General features: G+C 50.1%; 1 protein-coding gene across 1 annotated transcript; it reads right to left on the reverse strand.

Moving 5' to 3' along the window:
* Positions 1–182: 182 nt before the first annotated feature.
* On the reverse strand, positions 183–19,695 carry GPR83 (G protein-coupled receptor 83). The gene is made up of 5 exons (XM_075547806.1): positions 19,654–19,695; positions 13,892–14,671; positions 8,806–8,931; positions 6,231–6,364; positions 183–2,724 (listed from the first exon to the last, which is right to left on the reverse strand). Exons 1-5 carry the CDS (start codon positions 19,693–19,695, stop codon positions 2,100–2,102), a joined length of 1,707 nt encoding a protein of 568 aa, XP_075403921.1. The 3' UTR covers positions 183–2,099.
* Positions 19,696–20,030: the final 335 nt, after the last annotated feature.

Below are 20,030 nucleotides of genomic sequence, written 5' to 3' on the forward strand. Positions count from 1 at the left end.
AATTAGGTGAGCGTGTATGGGCTGGTGGTCTCCAGACTCCATCAAACCTATGCCAACACCCGTTGTCAAGGTTACCCAGTGTGCCACCGTCCCAGGCCAGGAAGCACAGTGCACATACCCAATGCACATTTTATTGACACAGCCATTCACAACACAGTGCTTTGTACAGCGCACGGGGAAAATTCCAGTCACACAAATGCACAGTCGCAAATACATGTCACTACTTGCTCTGTGGCACACAGAACACACAGGGAAGGGCCCAGAGAGATGAGAACCTACGGACCCACGGTGGGTCCTGTGCCAGCGAGCGTCCTCTCTGGGCTGGGGCAGTATGATACCCCTCTCCCTCTTTGAAGAAGGAAAAGATATTTACTCCATGAGTTCAAGAGTGGCGTCAAACTTCTTCCATGGGCTGGCTGTCCCTCTTCTGGCTCTAGGATTCCGGTGGCATGATCCAGAAGCTACTCCTAGACAATAAAGACAGGTGTGGGTCGAGTGGTACAGGAGCTATGGGGTTCCCCTGTCTTATCGGGTTGCTATGAGTCGGCATCAACTCCATGGCAGCCAAGAGATCAAGTCCTTAGGCATCCCCCTTCTCTCTCAGACCTCAGTTTCCCACTCAGCTCTAATAGCCAGGTTCGACTGACACGTTTTATCTAACGATCATGGAAAATCCCAAACATCTTCATAAACGGAAACCTAAAACGAGCATTAAGAGGGGTGATGGTTGTGGGCTGGCAAGCCAAGATCGAGTCTGCCTGCAGCATCGCCCCTCCAGGTGACACAGTTACAAGGGGGTGAAAATACTCAGTCTCGGCAATAACATTTCTCTGGTCAGTTGGGTCCTTAAGGAATCTCATAACTCTCCTAGATTTCTGTAAGTGGGTCCTGGCAGCCTCGATGCCAGGGTCGTGTTGACAGTGAGCCTTCCTTCACGAACTGGCTTGAAGAAGCCCTTTGGTTCAAACAACGCAGAGAAACGGCCCATCTAGACGGATTGGGAGGGTGAAGTGTCTGCATACAATCATCTCCAGCGTGTTGGACGCCTGCTCCTGCATTCTCTGCGGCTGCAGGACAATTTCCCTGCCTCCCATTTCTGAGTGGCTGCAGAGAAGCAGGGATGCCTCCCAGTTGAAGTGTGTTCCCCAGAACAATGGGATAACGATTCTCCTAGGGAATCACTGCAGCCAGATCCCCGGGGCTGAGATGGGGCCACTGGTGACCCTGCAAGGGACTCTCCACCTCACAAGTACTTTCACTGTGCCCTTGATTCTTGCCTATCATTGCCATCTAAATAGAAAAATATGGCTCAGAAGAAAGGTCAGGTGTGCGGACACACACTCATGCTCCACACAAGTAGAGAGAGAAATGCAGATAAATACAAAGCAGGGGAACGGACTTCACGACAAGCTGCTGGGATCTCAGGTGGTTTTTCTTTGCTTCTTTGGGTTTTTCTGAATTTTACATGTTTTGCTAATCATTTTCTCTGGTGTGAATAGTACAGCCATTCCTCTTTCGTTAAGATTCCCAAGCTGGTCCCTCTTGGCCACCACAGGATTGGGGTGTACTTTATCCTGACTTGGTTGCCTGAGGCAAGCAAGTCACAAAACCTCAGTGCCAACCCTGGCTTGCTAACCTGACCCTAGCCCAGGAAACTGTTCAAAGCAAGAGGTCTGGGTGTGTGGGCCGGCGCACTAAAAAGCCGACCACACCTGGTTATGACTTGGGTTCCTTGAAGTGGGCAGTGGGAGGGGGGGTCCACAAGCCCAGACAGTCGGAGCAACGATCGACTTAGCACCCATCGGAGCCAAAGGTGTCCTCATCTCCCTTGCTCATGGGGTCAGGGAGCTATGCCATACAGTATTTACTAGATGGGAATGGATAGCCATGTGTCTTGTTGGTAGTTGCGTATAGTTTCCACATCGTATAGGACTGGGAGGCTGAGCTGAGCATTCTAGAAACTCTAGAGTCCTGCTGCCTGACCATGACCTTGTTTGCAGCACTCCTGAGGTTGTGCTCGCCAGGGAAGGCCGTGTCCATGATGTCTCTTCCAACCTGAGTTAGCGCGAGAGCCCTCCCCTACCTCTTCCCCTCTTCCTCTAGCTCACTGTCACAATGGGCTCCAAAGATGAGCGGTCTGTCTTCCCAGACTGGAGGTGAGAGGACGGAGGGAGGTTATTGACAAGTGGGACCCGCTGGCCATTGCTCTTTTCTGTCCACGCCACCCTGAAAGAAGGAACCGGCGAGGGACGCCTATCCTCCTGGGGTTTGGGCAGCGTTCGGCACATGCTCAGTAACGCCTTCAGCTCAACCCTGAAGTTCTCGTTGAGCCAGCAGTAGATGAAAGGGTTGTAGCAGGTACTGCTCATGGCAAACCAGTGGAAGGCAAAGTAGATAGCGTTGTTGGTGTGGATGACCTTGCTGGACAGGAGGAGGACGTAGCAGTTAAGGGGAAACCAGCAGAGAGCAAAAAGAACCACCACCAGCATCAGCATTTTGATGGTCTTCTTCTTCTTGCGTCGCAGAGCAAGGTACTGCTCAGTGGTCACGTCACCAATCGTGTTGCATAGCCACAGCTTCTTGGCCACTCGGGCGTAGGCCACGGAGATGATGAGGAGGGGCAGGATGTAGAGCAGGATGAAGGTGGCCAGGTCCAGGTACTTCCAGAAGAGGTCAGTGGGTTCAGGGAAGTCTGGCAGGCATAGAGAGCGGACAATGTCCTCACTGGGAGACAGAGACAAGGATATTAGCGTGGAAAGATCTCATCCCAATAAGCACTGACTCTCACCCCACTACACTTGGGGTGTCCCTCCGTTGTAGCGCTTTTTATTTGCTGGTTTAATTATCTGATCATGTTACAATGTCGGCTCCTCCACTAGGCTGGGAGCCCCATAAAGACGGGGAACACACTTGTATTCTCTCACTCTTGTATCATTTCTGGTCCACAGTTGTTGTCAGCTCCAAGTCAGGGTGGTCTCCTTCACACAGACCCTGGGCCACTCCCAGGCCTGCTTGTCCATCTATACAAATCTATTTTGGAAGCAAATTGCCAGACCTTTCTTAGTCCGTCTGTGTCTCAAAGCACCTATTCAGCATCACTGCTACAAGCAAGCCTCCTAGACAGGCGGTGGTGGTAAGGGAGGCGCATTGACTGGGAATTGAGCCTAGGTCTTTCTCATGGAAGGCAAGACTCCTACCACGGAGCCTCCCCTGCCCTCATTCTATGTGAAGGAATGTAGAGGACATAAGTGTTTCTAATCTTATCATTGGTCTTTGAAGTATTGTAGCTTCACGACACCTGGGATTCCCTTACCGTACTGCTTACTCTCAAGCCAAAGGAGGGCAGAGGAAGAAAGCAAAACGCTGAAAGGGCGTTGAGAATTTGGGCTGGCAAAACCCGAACTAACCCCTTCGTTCTACCTTCTGCCACGCACATTTCAAGCACTGCCTCTCATTCCTGTGTCCTCTTGAATCAGAGAGCAGACGCCCCTCGGGGCCTGGACTAAGGGGAAAGTCCAGCCCACTGTGAATCTACCACCATGACCTGCATGTAGGAGGGGGCTTCTAAAAATTCAAGGAAAAAATTCCACTGTGTTTTAAGGCCATTTTCCGTGAACTTTTTGATGCCCTCTCCTATGGATCATCTTCTTTGTCTCCTAGGGATGGTCACGAGCCTGGCTGTGCCCACACATTCTGGTGGACGTCACACTGAGAGTAAGAGGACACACTCTGTGCTGGCAGCCCAAAGCACGCCCACATACACATGGCCATGCCCATCACAGTGCTGCGCACACTCGCAGGAAGATGGAAACCGCCTAAAGGCCCATCGGTGGAAGAATGGGTAAAGAAAGAAACCTTGGTGTGTATGCACGATGGGATAGCGTGCACCATGAACGAATGATGATGGATCCGTGAAGCACGTCAGGAGATGAGGGAACCTGGAGGACATCTGGCTGAGTGACATTGGTCGGACTCAAAAATACAGATAGTATATGAGACCACGGTTATAAACAATAACCAAGAAATCAAGTACTGTTTTCACACTAAAGAAATTGGCTGTCATGGTTTCCAGGGATAGAAGGAAAGGAAGGGACGTGACACAGGCAAGGGGCAGACGGGCGTTGACTTGCGTGGAGATGACGACAATAGCCAATCAGGAACTGGGGGTGGACGGACAGGCAAGGCAAGCCAGTGGGAGCTTGGACAAGCTGTGGAATGTGGAAATGGCCACCTGATCTGCGAGTCCTTGCCTAGTTCACAATAACATTTAATTTTTTAAAAAAGACTTGGATGCTGGTGGGGAGTTTAAATGTTGGGGGATCTGTGTACTTGACTCATTCCAATGTTCTAGAATTTCGGGGAAGGAGTACTTAAAAACTACTTACAATGATAAAAAGTAAAAACAGAACTCACTGCCATTGAGTCGATGCTGACTCACAGCGACCCGCAAGGGTGGACCACAGGGTAGAGCTGCCCCTGTGGGTTTCTGAGACTAAGTCTTGCCGGGAGGACAAAACCTTTTCCTTCTCCCACAATGAGAGACTTCTGGACATCAGCCCTCAAGCTTAGTTTGCTTTGATCCCGATACTGGCACAGCTCGGTTTCTGGGCGGTGCAAAAAGCTAACTTGCTCGGCGTGGACCGCAGGTCTGTGATGGAGACAGCCTGCTAGGTGTGAAATCAGAAACCAGGTCCCCTCACACATACGGCGAGCGGAAAAGACTGCCTTCAATGAACTGGCGTTGCACACAAGGGTTCAAAACAGCGGTCCTCAACCCGTGAGTCGCCCGATTCATACAGTAGCAACATTACAGTGATGAAGTAGCAACAAAAATAATTTTATGGTTGGGGGCACCACAACTTAAAGAACTGTATTAAAGGGTCGCGGCATTAGGAAGGTTGAGAACCACTGGTTTAAAATGAAAAACGGAATGCTTTGAGAAACAAATTTCTCATTCTGAGAAAGCATAAATATTCTTAGTGGCAGGGGGTTGGGTGGGTGGTGGTGAATTGAAATGGATAGTTTTAAGCCCTGATTTGAATTTTAAATTTAATTAAAATTTTGATTTAATTAAAAAAATAAACAAACCACACTGCTGCTCTTTTTAAACGGGCCTTGGTAGTTTCGAATCTCGGTCTAGGGAGACACGCCCCCTAGTGACAGAAGCTCTCCAAGAAACTGGAAAGAGGAAAGAGGCCACACTGTTGGGCTGGGTAGTAAAGCGCCCACCCTGTGTGTGGGATACTGGAGTCCATTCAATTCCTAGCTAATAGACCTCATGTGCACTGCCACCACCCACCTGTTGATCTCCCCTTGTGTGCTGCTACAAGGCGGAGCAGGTTTCAACAGAGGGTGCAGACTAAGACTAGGAAGCAAGGTTTGGTAATCAGCTAGCTCAAAAAAATCAGCCTGAGGGAGGTGAGGTGATAGGTGTGTGGTGATCATACAACTCCCCTTGATATGACTGAATGATTGAACTACTCAACTGTATGATATGTAAATTATGTGCCAATAAAACTGTTGGGGAAAAACACAGAATAAAACTATTTTACTTTTTATACCTAGAAAATTATAGGTGGATACCTTTTTAATGTATCATATTATTGCACTATATAAAATTCCTATTTTATAGATCCAGTTAAATGTCTGTGATTTTATTATGGCCCAAATGAATATACATAGGCACATTATATTATATTAAAGTTGAGCCGCATTTTTTTAAAAACTCAGCCCATAAGAACTCTGTGGATCAGTCCATATCCCCAACAGATCATATGGAAGGTATGTTTTCATTCTGTTGTCGGGCCGCCCTTCCAAGGGGCTGATTCCAAGGCAGTTACAGCAGCCACGTTGTTGAGGAGAAAAAAGTAGGGGGAAATACAGAGAAGAGACACAGGAGAGCAAAGAAGTAAAGCAAACAAACACATCAGAGACTGGTCCATGTCATGGATGTGAGGGTCCCCTGGGTGCCGGACGCCTGACTCCGGAGAACACCAGAAGCCAGGCTCTAACAGCCGGCTCAAAGCCCCCAGGCTACTTACTCCCTCCTGCTTAGCTGTATCTCCCTCACCTGTCCTGCCTTAGAGCTCAGACTCTTAGCCACCCTGCAGGACTGAGTGGAACCTGAGGCTATCAATCTTCACAGTAGCAGAGAGCTTCATCTTTCTCCCCCAGACCAGAGGGTGCATTTGAAATGCCAACCATGTGGCCCAGTGGGGAGAGCTCCTTACCTGTATTTGAAGGTAAACAATTTCTGGCAGATGGCATGTGGTAGAGAAAAGAAGGTAGCCATGATCCAGATGACAGCGATATAGATGATGCCTTTAGTGATGGAGATCCGGGGTTTCAGCGGATGCATAATAACCTGCGACACAAGCAAGGTCAAGGTCACTGGCTGAAGACGTTCTGCAGCAGAAATCCAGACCATGGAGCTCAATTGTCACTGCCCAGCCAGGCAACAACACGGAATATGCTTTCCTTTGAAAACTAAAATAAATTAAGTCCATATTTTTAAAAAATGAAAGTGAAAGTCTATGTGCCCCCCAATAAAATGATTTTTAAATTAAAATAAAGAAAGCGAAGACCTCCAGAATGCTTAGCCCTCAGGTCTAACGCGGAAAGCAAAAAGGACATTGCAGATGAGAAGATAGTTCTTTAAATGGAATAAATTTAGCTTTATGAAAAAGGTTTTTTTTCTTTTGCATTTTATTTTATTTTTTAAACATTTTATTAGGGGCTCATACAACTCTTATCACCATCCATACATATACATACATCAATTGTATAAAGCACATCCATACATTCCCTGCCCCAATCATTCTCAAAGCATTTGCTCTCCACTTAAGCCCTTTGCATCAGGTCCTCTTTTTTTTTTTTACCCCTCCCTCCAATGAAAAAGTTTTAAAGAGAGAGAGAGAGAGAGAGAGAGATGGCTTAAATATATATATTTAAGGCTTAAAGCCTATCTCAGGGCAAACCTTTCTGGAGTCCACCCAGCCCCCATGGCTTCAGGTCTGGGACCCATGAGTGTCGAATGATACTTTGGGCTTAAGGCTCTTACAACTCTTATCACAATCCATACATATAGCCATTGTGTTCAAGCACATCTGTACATATGTTGTCATCATTTTTTCCAAAACATTTTCTTTCTACTTCAGTCCTTGGTATCAGCTCCTCTTTTTTACTCTCCCTCCCCCATGAACCCTTGATAATTTTTTTTCCATGTCTTACACTGACCATTGTCTCCCTGTACCCACTCTTCTGTCATTCATCTCCCTGGGAGGGGCCATACATCGTTCATTGTGATCAGCTCCCCCTTTCTCCCCACCACACCCCCCTTCCCTTTCCCTCCTAGTTTCACTATTCCCCTTATTGGTCCTGAGGGGGTTATCTGTCCTGGAATCCCTGTGCTGAGAGCTCTTATCTGTACCAGTATACATGTTCTAGTCTAACCAGATTTGTTGAGCAGAATTGGGATCATGGGGCGGGGGCATTAAATAACTAAAGGAAAGTTGTGTGTTTTGTCAGTGCTATACTGCAACCTGGTTGGCTCGTCTCTTCCTTGTGGCCCTTCTGACAAGAGATGTACAGTTTACTACTGATGGGCTTTGGGTCTCTACTCTGCCCTCCCCCTCATTCACATCCATATGATTTTGTTTTGTTTGTTTTGGGTCTTAGATCCCTGATATCTGATCCCATGGACGCTCATGATCCATAGGCTGGTGTCACAGACTGGTGCACTTCTTCCATGTGCGCTTTGTTGCTTCTCAACTAGATGGCTGCTTGTTGATTTTTGGGGCTTAAGGTTTAAAGATATCTCAGGACCATAGTTGAAGGAGTTAATCCAGCCTCGGTGGCAACAGAAAGTCTGGGTTCAATGATGGTTTTAAACTCTCCCTTTTTATCTGATCCAACTTCTTCTATAGAGTCATTTTTCCAAAAACAACAACAATTGAACTGCATCTTTGAAGCTCCATCATTATGGCTTGCTCCTCATTGCTGACCCTTGTGGTGTTACTCTGAATAATCCCATCTGTTTATCTCAGTGACCCTTACAATATTGTCCTGTAGGTTCTCTGGAATATTCTCAGAGTAGGTGGCCTAGTGCTCAGAGCCTGGGCTTGGGATCAGACAGACCTCAAGCTTAACCTGGCTTTACCCTTCATTGGGCGTCTGACCTGCGCTGAACATAGATTCTGTGCTGCACTTCCATTCTGTGATTCAGTGGGGGGGTCTGAGAAGGCGACACGCATCAAGTGTACTAACATAAACGAGGTATGAAGCCCTGCATTCTAAGGCAAGCACCCTTGACTTAGAGGTCTTCCTCGGTCCTCACCAGGCCAATCCAGGTATTTTCAACAGAGCGAGGCACTAAGCAGGGCCTACCTGTGTTCGGTGGGCCTCTCTCTCAACCCCCTCTCATGTCACCTGGACCCTTGAGCCTGCTCTCTTCCCCAGCAGCCTGGACTGATGATCCATCTCCCAGTCAGAAACCTGTTTCTCACTGGCAGTTATTGGCCATTTTCATTAATTATTGGAAATTTTCATTAATGATTGACCACATTTACTTTTCTACTCCAAAACCAAACTCATCCATTTCTGAGAGAGAAAATGCTAGCTGAGAATATGCATCGCCAGAAATCTTTGCTGGAACAACAAACTTGGAAGAACTTTTATAACCCCTACAATAAAGAGTTTACTATAAAAGTGGGGGAGGGGGGAACTAAGACACTGGTCATGAGAGAGCCTAACAGCCCCTGGAAAGTAGTCTGAGCAGGAAGGACAGTGCTGGGCAGGTGCCCTCACCTGATGGCGGTCCACAGCAATGGCCGTCAGTGTCAGGGCGGAGACGTGCAGAGAGCAGTACTGGGCGAAGCGGCTGACGTGGCACATGCCCTTCCCAAACACCCACGTGCTGTTCACAAATCGAACCTGGAGAGAGGAGTCCAGAGTGGTCAGCAGGTACATGTCCTTGACCTTGATGCCCAACCCCCAGTGGGAGGCCTTTGCCCCACACAAGTTCTTTCCCTAACCTTTTCCCCTTCCCTTTGTGAGCTAGACAGAACCAGGCAGGGTGGTGACCATGGTAGGACTTCTAATACTAAAAGGGAGTGGAGGTGTCCTTTCCCCACGTCTCCCCAGAATGAAATACAGGGCAGATAAGACACGTATCCATATCAATGGAAGAGGACAGAGAAACTAGAAAGGTGTGGGGAGGGAAAGACAGAATCTTCTCACTACCCCACAAAGGCTAAATAGATTCTTGGGCCTGGGGACAAGGGCGCAGAATAAAGTAAGTCTGCAGTAAAGGGTTACACCTACCTGGAAAGGGGAGGTACACTACTAACAGCCAATAGCAGAGACCCCACTGGAAAGTCAGCCAATGGCAGGTCTGCCATTAGCCAACTGAAGGCTTAGCTCTACATTCTGCGATGTCCTCGGATGACCTTTCATGCTCTACACTAACATACTCTCTCCAACAAACTCACTCGTCCCATTCAAGCCTTTTCTCTGACTCTGTTCTGAACATTGTCCCTCACTGAATTCTTTCTTGAGAGCTGGGCTAGAACTGAGAAAGGGGAGACTCAAAACCTTGACTCTGGTCTTGGTAAGAACCTCTATCCCACTAAAACGTGGATTACAGGCCTAGTTCTCCCTCTTCCCTTTCATTCCATTCAACAAGTCCTGATTCTGCTTGTGGGGCTGGGCCTTGTGTTGGGTCCCCAGAGACCTGGGGCAGCAGCTGGGCTTTGGAGTCAATTTCTAGTAGTGCAGTTTGAGCCAAAGTGTGTAACCTCTCTGAGCCTCCGTGTCCTCAGTTGCAAGAAAAAAAATATATACCTGAGAAGCTAACTGAATTCAAACCCAACTCATTGCCATCAAGTTGAAGCCGACTCTGCAGGCTGACTGAAAGGACGAGATGTTGCCCACGCCTGTACCAGACAGAACACGGTGGCTGGTCAATGGTTAGAACACTATGGTTAGAGATAAATAGAGGCAATTTTCTAAGTGGGAAATTAGACCACTCGTTCCTGGCTGATCCAGACTCCAGTGAAATGGGGAAGACTCTGAAAGCTCACGCCTGAGCAAGCAAATCCTGCCTAAAGCAGAGCGGGAAACTCCATGGCTGGGAGTCTCGGGTTCTGGAGAGGTGTGAGTGTCGGTGGTGGGGAAGCAGAAGTTAACAGAGAGGAGACCTTTGTCACAGGACAGCGTGGGCCTCCCAGGAGCAGGTTGAGCTGCATCCCATGGAACAGCCTTGGTGAGTAATGCCTCAGGCCTGAGAGAGATGGAACATGGGCTCTGACCGAAGGGCTTCCAGTTCACACCCAGGAGGGCTCAAGAAACCCAGGTGTAAGGTGGAAAGTTAGCGTTGTCCACCAGAAGGCCCAGACCTGGGGCCCTGTGGTCCTGGGGAAAGGTGAGAGTGGGTAGGGGCAGGAAGAGAGAAAGAAGGGAGACAACATTGGAGAAGTCAGCCTGGCCTGGCCGCGCTGTCGATCACAGCAAACCTTTGGTACCAGTGGCGGAGTGGTTATGCGTGGGGCTGTGATCCACAAGTCAGCAGTTTGACACCACCAGCGTCTCGGAGGGAGAAAGCCTGAGTTTGCACCCCCGTAAAGAGTTACAGTTTTGGAAGCCCACGGGAACAGCTCTACCCTGTCCTATGAGTCAGCACTGACTCCTTGGCAGTGAGTTCGGGTTTGGGCTTTGTTGCCACTTATAGATGTTTCCCTGAGCAGGTATTTCAGATACCCGGAATGGGACTAGGCCTTTTCCCTGGTTGTTACAAAAAATCAAGCAAGACACCTAAGCCATGTAGCAGCGAGTGCATAGAGCAGTCGTAAGCTGTACAGAGCGAGACTTGAACATTATTTTAACATGAGACATCGGAGATGTGCTTTGCTTATGAGGAGCCCAGGACAATGGGCATCTGCCCGGGGCCAGAAATCCCAGGACCTGCTGAGGGGATTGGTCTGTGAGGATTTGGCCAGAGTTTGTGGATGAGAGCTGTGAGGGACAAGCCTGGGCAGCTCCTAAAATGAAGACAGCAGCCCGTGGACCTTATCTTCCTGTGGGGTGGCAAGGAGCCGTCGAAGGCTTTGTAATGGTCCGGGAGTATGGCAGAGCAATGAACCTGCAGCTGCTCCTACATTTCACCCTCCCTCCCCAGCAATGACCAAACCCAACCAGTTCTACCTCCGACAGGCTTTCTCTCTTCTAGCCCACAGCCACCCTCCTGATGGAGTCCATCATCATCTCCCCTGGACGAGCCTAGCCTCCTCACCTCTGTCCCCGCCCTCCATGCTTGTCCCCTCTTCATTTGTCTTTTGCACAACCGACAGAATTTTCCTGAACCAAAAGTCCAGTTCAGAATCCTCAGTGACTCTCAAAACAGAGCCTGCTGTTTGACTTAAGCACCAGGTCGCTCACCATCTGGTCCCAGCCTTCCTTTCTGGGTCACTTCCCATCCCTCCTTCCCACCACCCTGCTCCTTCGCTGTGCTCCAGCTACGCGGAATCCCTCTGCAGTCCCTACACACACCAGCAACTGAGATGGCTCCTTGCCTGGGCTCTTCTGGTCCTCCTTCCCTGACTTCCTGCTCTGCACTGAGCATTCATCTTGATCTAGGGGGAAGGGGGACCGCGGGGGGTTTGTAATCACCCAGGCCCAGTTGGCATTGTATGGCTGTTGTCACCTTTCCTTTGACCCTCTCAGAAAACTTGAGCAGATCAGGACAACTGACTGCTTCCTACAGGTCCACCACACTCTGTGTGTGTCTCTACCATGGGGACTGTAAGTAATCATGTCCATTACTGTGGTCAGAGCTGGCTTTCATGCTGGTTGTCATGTGTACAGTGGAGAGGAAAGATGACGAGAGAGGAAGGATACTGTCATCGGTCAGGTTGGAGGTACAGCACCCTATTCAGTGGGGAGCCAGTGCTGAGCAGTGACACCCACCCCCATACTCCCTAGTTGTCAGCATCTTGTAACCTTACTGGGGACTTGGATTGGGGCATATGCACAGGGGAGGTTCCAAGGCCAAGATGAATTGTATCACCCTGTTGGGGTGCTGGTTCGTAGGAACGGTGGTGTCCCCTCCCACCAGGCGTTTCTCCGGCACAGAGGCTGCCAGCTCTTTGCTGCAGGCTGATCGTGGGTCTGTGACTTCTCTCCCCAGCCCTTGTGCCCCACTATGTCATCTGCAGAGCTAACGGTGCACGCTGATTCTGCAGCCAAGCACACAAAATCCCTGCCCTGCCATCTTCCAGTCCCAGGCCTGGGTGGTCCCGCCCAAATGACAATTGCAGACTCTCAGGTCAGAGGCCAAGAGGAGGCCTTGGGAAGCAGAGACTCAGTCCTCTTGTGCTTGGTGATCAAGAGGGCAGTGTGTTTGGAAGCCACCGCGTCCTTGGTCAGTGAGTGCCTGAGTAGCCATGCACAGATGCAGGCGGGGAGAGGAGATGCAGGCAGGAAGAGGAGTGAGAGAGCCTCTTTTGGAGCAATGGAAATGAAACATGGTCCAAAGTTACCCACCCTCTGTTGGCAGGTGTCCTAGATACACCTCTGGACTTGAGTCAAGGGATGCAGTCCTGCCTCTGCCCATCACTGCCAATTGGACTGCTCAGTGCCTTAGTTTTCTTGTTTGTACAATGTGAACAGTCATGTCAGAAGTGACATGAGAGGGGAACGGAGCATTCTTTTAAAATGCACGGCACGGGAGGACATTCATACAGGTGGATGGACTTGTGGGGCTTCGCTGTCATACTTTGGTTTGTCGGCAGTTTCCGGTTGTAAGCAGAAGAGAGATGTGAACAGACCCTGCTCTGGTAATAACTCCAACAGCAGTAAAATTCTCTCATAGTGGGGAAAAAGAGTGAGCTGTGCTGCAGGAACATGAGGTTATTATAACTGACATGCAGACTCCTTGGTCAGAGCCCTGGAAGCCCGGTGGTCCCTGAGAACCTCAGGGGGTCCCTGTGCTTCAGGGAGAAAGCCCATTCACCATCCACCAGCTGAGCACGAATGCCCGTGCCTGACCCAGCTCTGCCGGCCAGCTCACCTCACCCTCTTCTGGTCCCCAACACACCCCTCACCCTCTTCTGGTCCCCAACACACCCCTCACCCAGCTTTCCTCTCACTGTGACACCACACACAGAGAACGCAAGGCGAAGAACCGGTCCAGCAAATACACTTATGTCCTTTGAACAATCAGCAGTTGCTGGATGTTCCAGCTGCGGCATCCATCAGCACTTGTGCTCCCCAAGGGAGGGTGCTCACCGGGGTGGACTTTGGGTGCAGGGGGTGGCCCAACAAGCTCTCCGGGCACTTGAGGGACTTTCATGTACTTCTCAGTGAGCAAACATTCCCTTGCCAGTAGGCTCACACAGGGCGGGCCGGGAAGACATTCATTCACAGCTGGCTAGGGATACACACTCTCATCACTGACCCACCCGGAGCCAGCAGCTGGCTGCAGAAGCCCTGGCTGCAAAGGTGGCAGGGGAGACAGAGACAGAGGAAACCATAAAACACAGCAAGAGATGAGGAGAGAGAGAGAGAGAGAGACAGTCACCGAGAAGTGGAGACATAAAACCCTGGGAGCAGAGACAGAGAACCAGGAGAGAGAATGGCAGGGACACAGAAAAGCAGCAGAGTTGAGAGAGGAAAAAGCAAGAGAAGAGTCTGGGAGAGATGAGGAGAGAGCTGGGGGCAAGGGAGAAAGACCATAAAGACAGACACGGAGCAGGTGGATGGGGAGGGCGAAGAGACAGGCTAAAGAGAGATGCAGCAGAGAGACAGAGACAGGCAGAGACACGCAAAAAGGAGCGGCCCAGAGCCGGGAGAATGGAGAGGGGAGGCAGCCCCGCCGGGCCCGGGCTCCCAGGCTTACCAAAGTGAAGGGGGTGTTGAGTAGTGTGATCATGATGTCGGCCACCGCCAGGTTGACGATGAAGAGGCTGGTGGCCGAGTGCATTCTCTGGTTCTTGAAGATGACATGACAAACCAGGACGTTCCCAAAGAGTGAGAAGACGATGATGAAGGAGTACGCCACAATGAGCAGGGCTTTCACCGAGGGGTTCTGGAACTCTTGCCGCCTCCTGTCCACAAAGTTCTGCCAGTCCGAGAAGGTGTAGTTGTTCCAGGAGAAGAAGTGCGAGGCGTTGCGCGCGGCCGGCGCCGCCTCCAGGCTCTGGTTGTCCCCGGGGCGCTCCTCGGCGGCTTGCCCCGAGTGCAGGAGGCCGAGCAGCCCGACCAGCGCCAGCATCTTGCGGGGGGCACTCCTTCCCGGGACCCTGCAGTCGTGATCGCGACCGCCAGCTGCGGAGCTGTCCTGGGGAAGGGACGCTTCGGGGCTGTGCGCAGCGCGGTGCCCGGTGCCAGGCGCCCAGCGGGGCACGCGCTCGCCGCCTGGCCCGGCCCTCGCTGGGCTCACTCGGGCTCGGTGTGGGCACTTTTCTATATCTGCTGCACCATGCTGCTCGCGAGCGCCTCTGCCTCCTGGCGACGGGGACGCGCTCGGGCTCTGACAAGCCTCGGCCCCCACCCTGCGTGCCGGGATGGCGCGGTTCGCCCGCCCCCGCCCCGCGCCCACCCCAGAAAGAAAACTCCGGCGGGCTGCAAAGGCGGGGTCTAGAAAACCCGCACGTGCCCTCGGTCGCCCATCCAGCGCCTTTGTTTCGGCTCAAGGGCGCCAAGGACCAGGCATCAAGGCGCCCGGGCTGGTGGGGGGTCATGTGGCCCAGACGGGGTCCTCCTGCGCCGGTCCCAGCACACCGATGACTTCCACCGGTGAGAGAAACGGCTCTCGCCCGGACACCATCTCATCGCCGAGTCCTGGCAGTTTGGGAAACACACACGCCGCCGGGGAAATACGTAGAGACCTGAGGCTTGCTCCTCCCCTCCAGACGCGCTGGAGGGCTGGGGCGCTGCGATCCTCGCCTCGTACGAAAGGCTGAACAATTTCTCTGACCGTCCTAGGAGCACAAGGTGGAGGGCTTGGGTTTGGTAGGGTTGGGTTTTCCAAGGAAACTCGTCGAGAAGCAGGTCTGGCGGAATGGAAGACTAAAGGAGATCAGGAGATGGCGGTCCGCACACTTCTTGGGGAGCAGGGAGCTTCGGAAGCGGTTGATGCGGTGAAGGCAGAGCCTGGAAGTCTCACCGTCCCTCTGTCCCTCCGACCCTGTGGCTCAAGCGCTGGAATCAAAGTTAGATGTGAGCCTTGTCACTTCCTGGCTGTGAAATCTTAGGCGAGTTATTTAACTTTTCTGATCTGGTGAAAGGTGTTCCTCTTCCAATACGTGGAGCCCTCCGAGTGGCATACGGTGCCCTGTGGCATAATGGTTACGCATTAGGCGGCTTAGCACAAGGTTGGCACCAGCTGCTCTGCAGTAGAAAGACGGGGCCTTCCGCTCCGTAAAGATTTACAGTCTCGGGAGGGGGTGGAGTTCACTGTCCTATAGAGTCCCCATGAGTGGGGGTCATCTTGATGGCTGTGAGTTGGTTGGTTGGTTGGTTGGTTGGTTGAAGTTTGATTAGTACTTGGTTGTGAGCTGGTTACCACCTGGACTGCTAAATGCAAGATGAGCAGTTCAACTCCCCTGCCGTTTCACTCTCTCAGTCACTGAGTCAGAATTGACGCCCGGACAGTTGGTTTGGTTTTGAGTTGTCTAGTAGGTGGAGTTTTCAGAAACCCTTCCACCTCTCTGGTACAAGAAATGTAGTCTTTGGCTGAAGACTTTTCACAGCCTCTCCAGTGGTAAAACCCCAATAGCTTCATTTCTATTTGTCTCTCACCCATCACACAGTGCCCTTGGAAGACGACCTGAACAGATGACACAAGCCCACTTGGCCTATGGAAAAGCCTGTACCTTTTTCTCACCGAACCCCTGAGAGAGCAGGCCCCTTCCACCAAAGTCCTCTTTTCTCACTAGAGCGCACCAGCTCCTCTCTCCTTGAATCTTCTTCAGAAAATTTAGAATCAGCTTCTGCATCCCCTCAAACTTCAGGGACATGGGCCAGACTCTCCTGTTACCCAAGGAAACATGCAATTAGAAAATGCTTCATAGTGAAAAAACACAGGGTGCGCCTACCCAGACTGGTGAGAATCAGGGAAGCTTCTGAAGTAGTGACATTTCAGTCAGTCCAAAGGGACCAGCAGGAAGCATTAGGCCATTGTGTTAATCCAGGTTGACTAGAGAGAATTTTATAGCAAGAAGTAATTATGTATCAATAAAACATTTCAGCCCAGTCCAGATCAAGTCCATAGGTTCGATATTAGCCCATAAATCTGATATTAGTCCATGGATTCCTCTTCAGACGCACGCAGCACACGCAATGATGCTGAATGCAGGAAGATCACCGACTGGTGGGTGGAAAGTCCTGTGGTTCCAATGGCAGTGGACGCATCTCCAGGGCTCTGACTGCCATCAGTATGGTTCCATGTGGCTTGTTACAGGAAGGTAAAGCAGAGAAAGAGTGTGTCCCACCTCCAGGGAGGAAGAAAGGGAGTTTCCAGAACCCTCATGATTAGGCCACACCCACAAAGAGACAGCTTCAGGCTGTGACCTGACTGACAGGCTAGACTCCACCCCTTCCTTCTATTTATCAAGTTGACATAAAATCATGCTGTAACTGCCACAGCCATAGAGAGAAGCAGAAGAAAGGAGATGGAGAATTCCATCAGGCCTGAATGATGGTACACACAACGACTTGCAAATGAGGATGATGGTCGACTTGGACACCTGCATGCCATTCAACGTAGCCAGCCTTGGTTATGCAAGAGGATGAGTGGTGAGAGAAGGTTGGAGAGGTCAGCAGTGTCTAGGCCAAGAAGAGGCTCATAGGTCATGCCAGGGTTTTTGCTTTCCTGAGGGCAACGGGAATTCATGGAAGGGGGTTAAAGTAAGGGCTGGCGTGATCAGGTTTGCATTTTAAAAGAACACTAGGAGCTGAGAGGAGAATAGAATGAAGAGGGTGCCGCTGGAGATAAGGGGTTTGAAGACTCTGGGCTAAGAACTGTTACATGGGCTGTGGGCTTGTGGAGCAGGAGTGAAATTGCTAAGGAGATTGGCTGGGGCCAGGGGTGGAGGGGAGAGGAACAGGATGATTGTCATGTGGTCAGCTTGTTAAAGTGAAAACTCCAAAACATAAAAGAATCTCCATCAATTTCAACCCTCCTCGGGATTTAAGCCTCTTTCTCCATTATTTTTTCATCAAGTTTCAAGAAGCCTACTCTTAATGTTTCCAACTGTTCATCTTATATTCCCTTTTCCAGCAACACGGCCAGCCAAGGGGATGAAAGGCAGAGTAGACTCCCTAATTCTGCTGACAGATCTCAAGTTGGAATGGGACTGATCCAGAGGAGGAGAAGCAATGATAGGTTTTTCACTACAGGAAATAAACCAACTATAAACTATGTAGTTTAATACAGAATAAACTATCTGTAAATATGTAACTCAAGGGTTTGGGTATAATTGATGCTCCATCAAGATGGTTGGTATGTTAGCCTGGGTTCTCAAGAGAAGCAAAACCAGATACACACACACACACACACACACACACACGAAAGTGGGTCACACAATTGCAGAACCGGGCATCCTCTGGTTTCAAGTCCTTGGGTCGATCATATGTTACATTGGAGGCTTCTCCTGGCGCTTGCAGCTGTTAGGGTTGCTGAGTCCAGGATAAGCAGGAGTACCACAGGCTGCAGAGATGGATGAGTCCAAGGTCAGCAGGTCAGATGGCAGGCCACTGATGACTCCCAGAATTGTCAGGCTACATGGCAGGCTGTTGGCTCAAGTCTAAAGATCTGGATGCTGGATTCAGACCCAGCAAAAAGCAAACAAGCTTTCCCATCGCATCTACTTGTATATAGGAAGTTGATCGCATCTCCAATGAAACCTCTTTTCAATTGCATAACGGCTTCAAGTAAGAGAGTTGAACTCCACCCTAATCTTCCAATTGCTTTATCACTCAGAGCGGATCCCACCACGGAGCAGATTGCACTGTATTTGATCACATCGTGGTGGATTCCTAGACTGTCAAACCACGGAGCCTATTTGGCCCAGCTAAGCTCACACAAATCCCAACTGCCCAAATGTCACAGCTTGGCACCACCCCAGGAAGGTAAGGCGGCAGTGTAATCAGAGTTAAGAAAAGAGAATTTGAGTCTATCGAGTCATGCTCACTGCTGGAAAAGAGTGTGTGGGCTTATGGGGCTAGTCAGCATCCAAGCACAGAGAAGAAACCAAAGGTGATCAGTGCCCTTCCAAACATTTTTATCCTGGCTGGTGTCTTATGACTGGCATATTCCAAATCTAAGCTTTGATTTATTGTTCATTATACCCACCTTGTAGGTATGAGAGCATTCATTCCTGATACCTGAAAGGGTCTATGTGAAACAGGAAGTGGGTGTTTTTGTTTTAAGCTTTCCCCAGAAGCACACTGTGAGACAAAAACTGTAGTGTGCCTGCTCTGTTTCAGAAGTAAAAGAAAGCCCTTTTAGGGGAATGAAGAAGGGAGACAAGGAAGGGAACCCAGTTGCCTTGAAGTACCCCCCATACCATGTGTGGCAGTTATATAATCTCCTGTCAACTTGAGGGAAGGGGTGGAGTCTAGCATGTCAATCAGGCCATAGCCAATGAGGCCTCTATGTGGGCATGGCCTTCTCCTGAGGATTCTGGGAACTCCTGTGCTCCTCCCTGGAGGTGGGGCACACTCTCTCTTCTTCACATTCTGTTGACAAGCCACATGAAGCTACATTGATGGCAGCCAGAGACCTGGAGCTGGAGAAGCCACATGGAAAGCCAAACCAGCGTTGACATGCTTCCATTACCACTGGATCCACAGGACCTTTCCCTCCCTGGCCTGTGATCTTCCTGCTTTCCGCATCATTGCATGTGCTACATGAGTGTGTAGAATTTATGGACTCATATTGGACATATGGGCTAATATCAGATTTATGGATTTGATCTAGACTGGGCCGGGATGCTTGCTTAACATACAATTACTCTTCGATATAAAACTCTCTCTTACACACATATGTGTGTCTCAAGATTCGTTTCTGTAGTCAACCCAGACTAACACATCATGCCAACTCCATACATGTCACAGGAAAATGAGTTTTCAGTGGCTGATTTTTGGTGGGAAGTAGATAGCCAAGCCTTTCTTCGGCGATGACTCTGTGTCAGCTGGAATCACCAACTTTTCAGTTACCAGTCAAATGTGTTACCTGTTTGCACCAGAAGGCAGCCAGTAAAAGGTGTGCCACCAAACCAATGACCACTAAGGGTGACTAGAAGTTACTCCTGCCGGGATAGCCACGGGAGAATGCACTCCTCTGCAAGTGAAGCCAACAAGTGAGAGGGGGCTGGGGACCTGTTATGCCAACTCCTGTCAATGGCTGGTGGAAGGCTGCCCCAAGGTGCCTTCATTCCGCTGCGCCTCTGTACTACCCAAAGAGCACCTGGAGTGGGATCCACAGGGAAGAGAAAGCCCCCGGGCAGCTAAAGATGGATTCTGGCAGGTGGAAGTTGGACTGGTGGTTCTAACAGACTCCGGGATTAGGCATGGAGTCAAGAATCTCTTCTTCCTTTTCAGTCCAGGCATTTCTCTCACCCCTTGTTCATGCAAAATTCCCAACCCAGCACTTACCCTGAACTGCTGGACAAAATTCTTCTCAATGTTGCGCACCATCCCGTGATTCCCTCCACACTAAGGCTAATTTATTAAGGGAAATTATTTCCTGAGAGGTGTTATTAGTCCTGCTACGATGGCTCTTACTGCGAAGCTGTGGGAACGTTCATGCTGCTCTAACAGAAGGAAGCAGCTCCTTCTTTTTTTCTACAGGGAATAAAACGAAGAACACTGTTCGTGTTCAGTAGGTGTCAAGTGGTAATCATAGCTCTGCTCTCTAAAAATAGTCACGTGTACTAAACCTGCTGAGGAGCAGACTGCTCAGTGTTTAACTCTTTCAAAGAGACGGGAAACAAAAAAGAAAAATTGTAAATAACTTCACACGTGTTTTGATA

Source organism: Tenrec ecaudatus, chromosome 4 (assembly GCF_050624435.1).
Source record: "Tenrec ecaudatus isolate mTenEca1 chromosome 4, mTenEca1.hap1, whole genome shotgun sequence".
NCBI classification, from domain to species: Eukaryota; Metazoa; Chordata; class Mammalia; order Afrosoricida; family Tenrecidae; genus Tenrec; species Tenrec ecaudatus.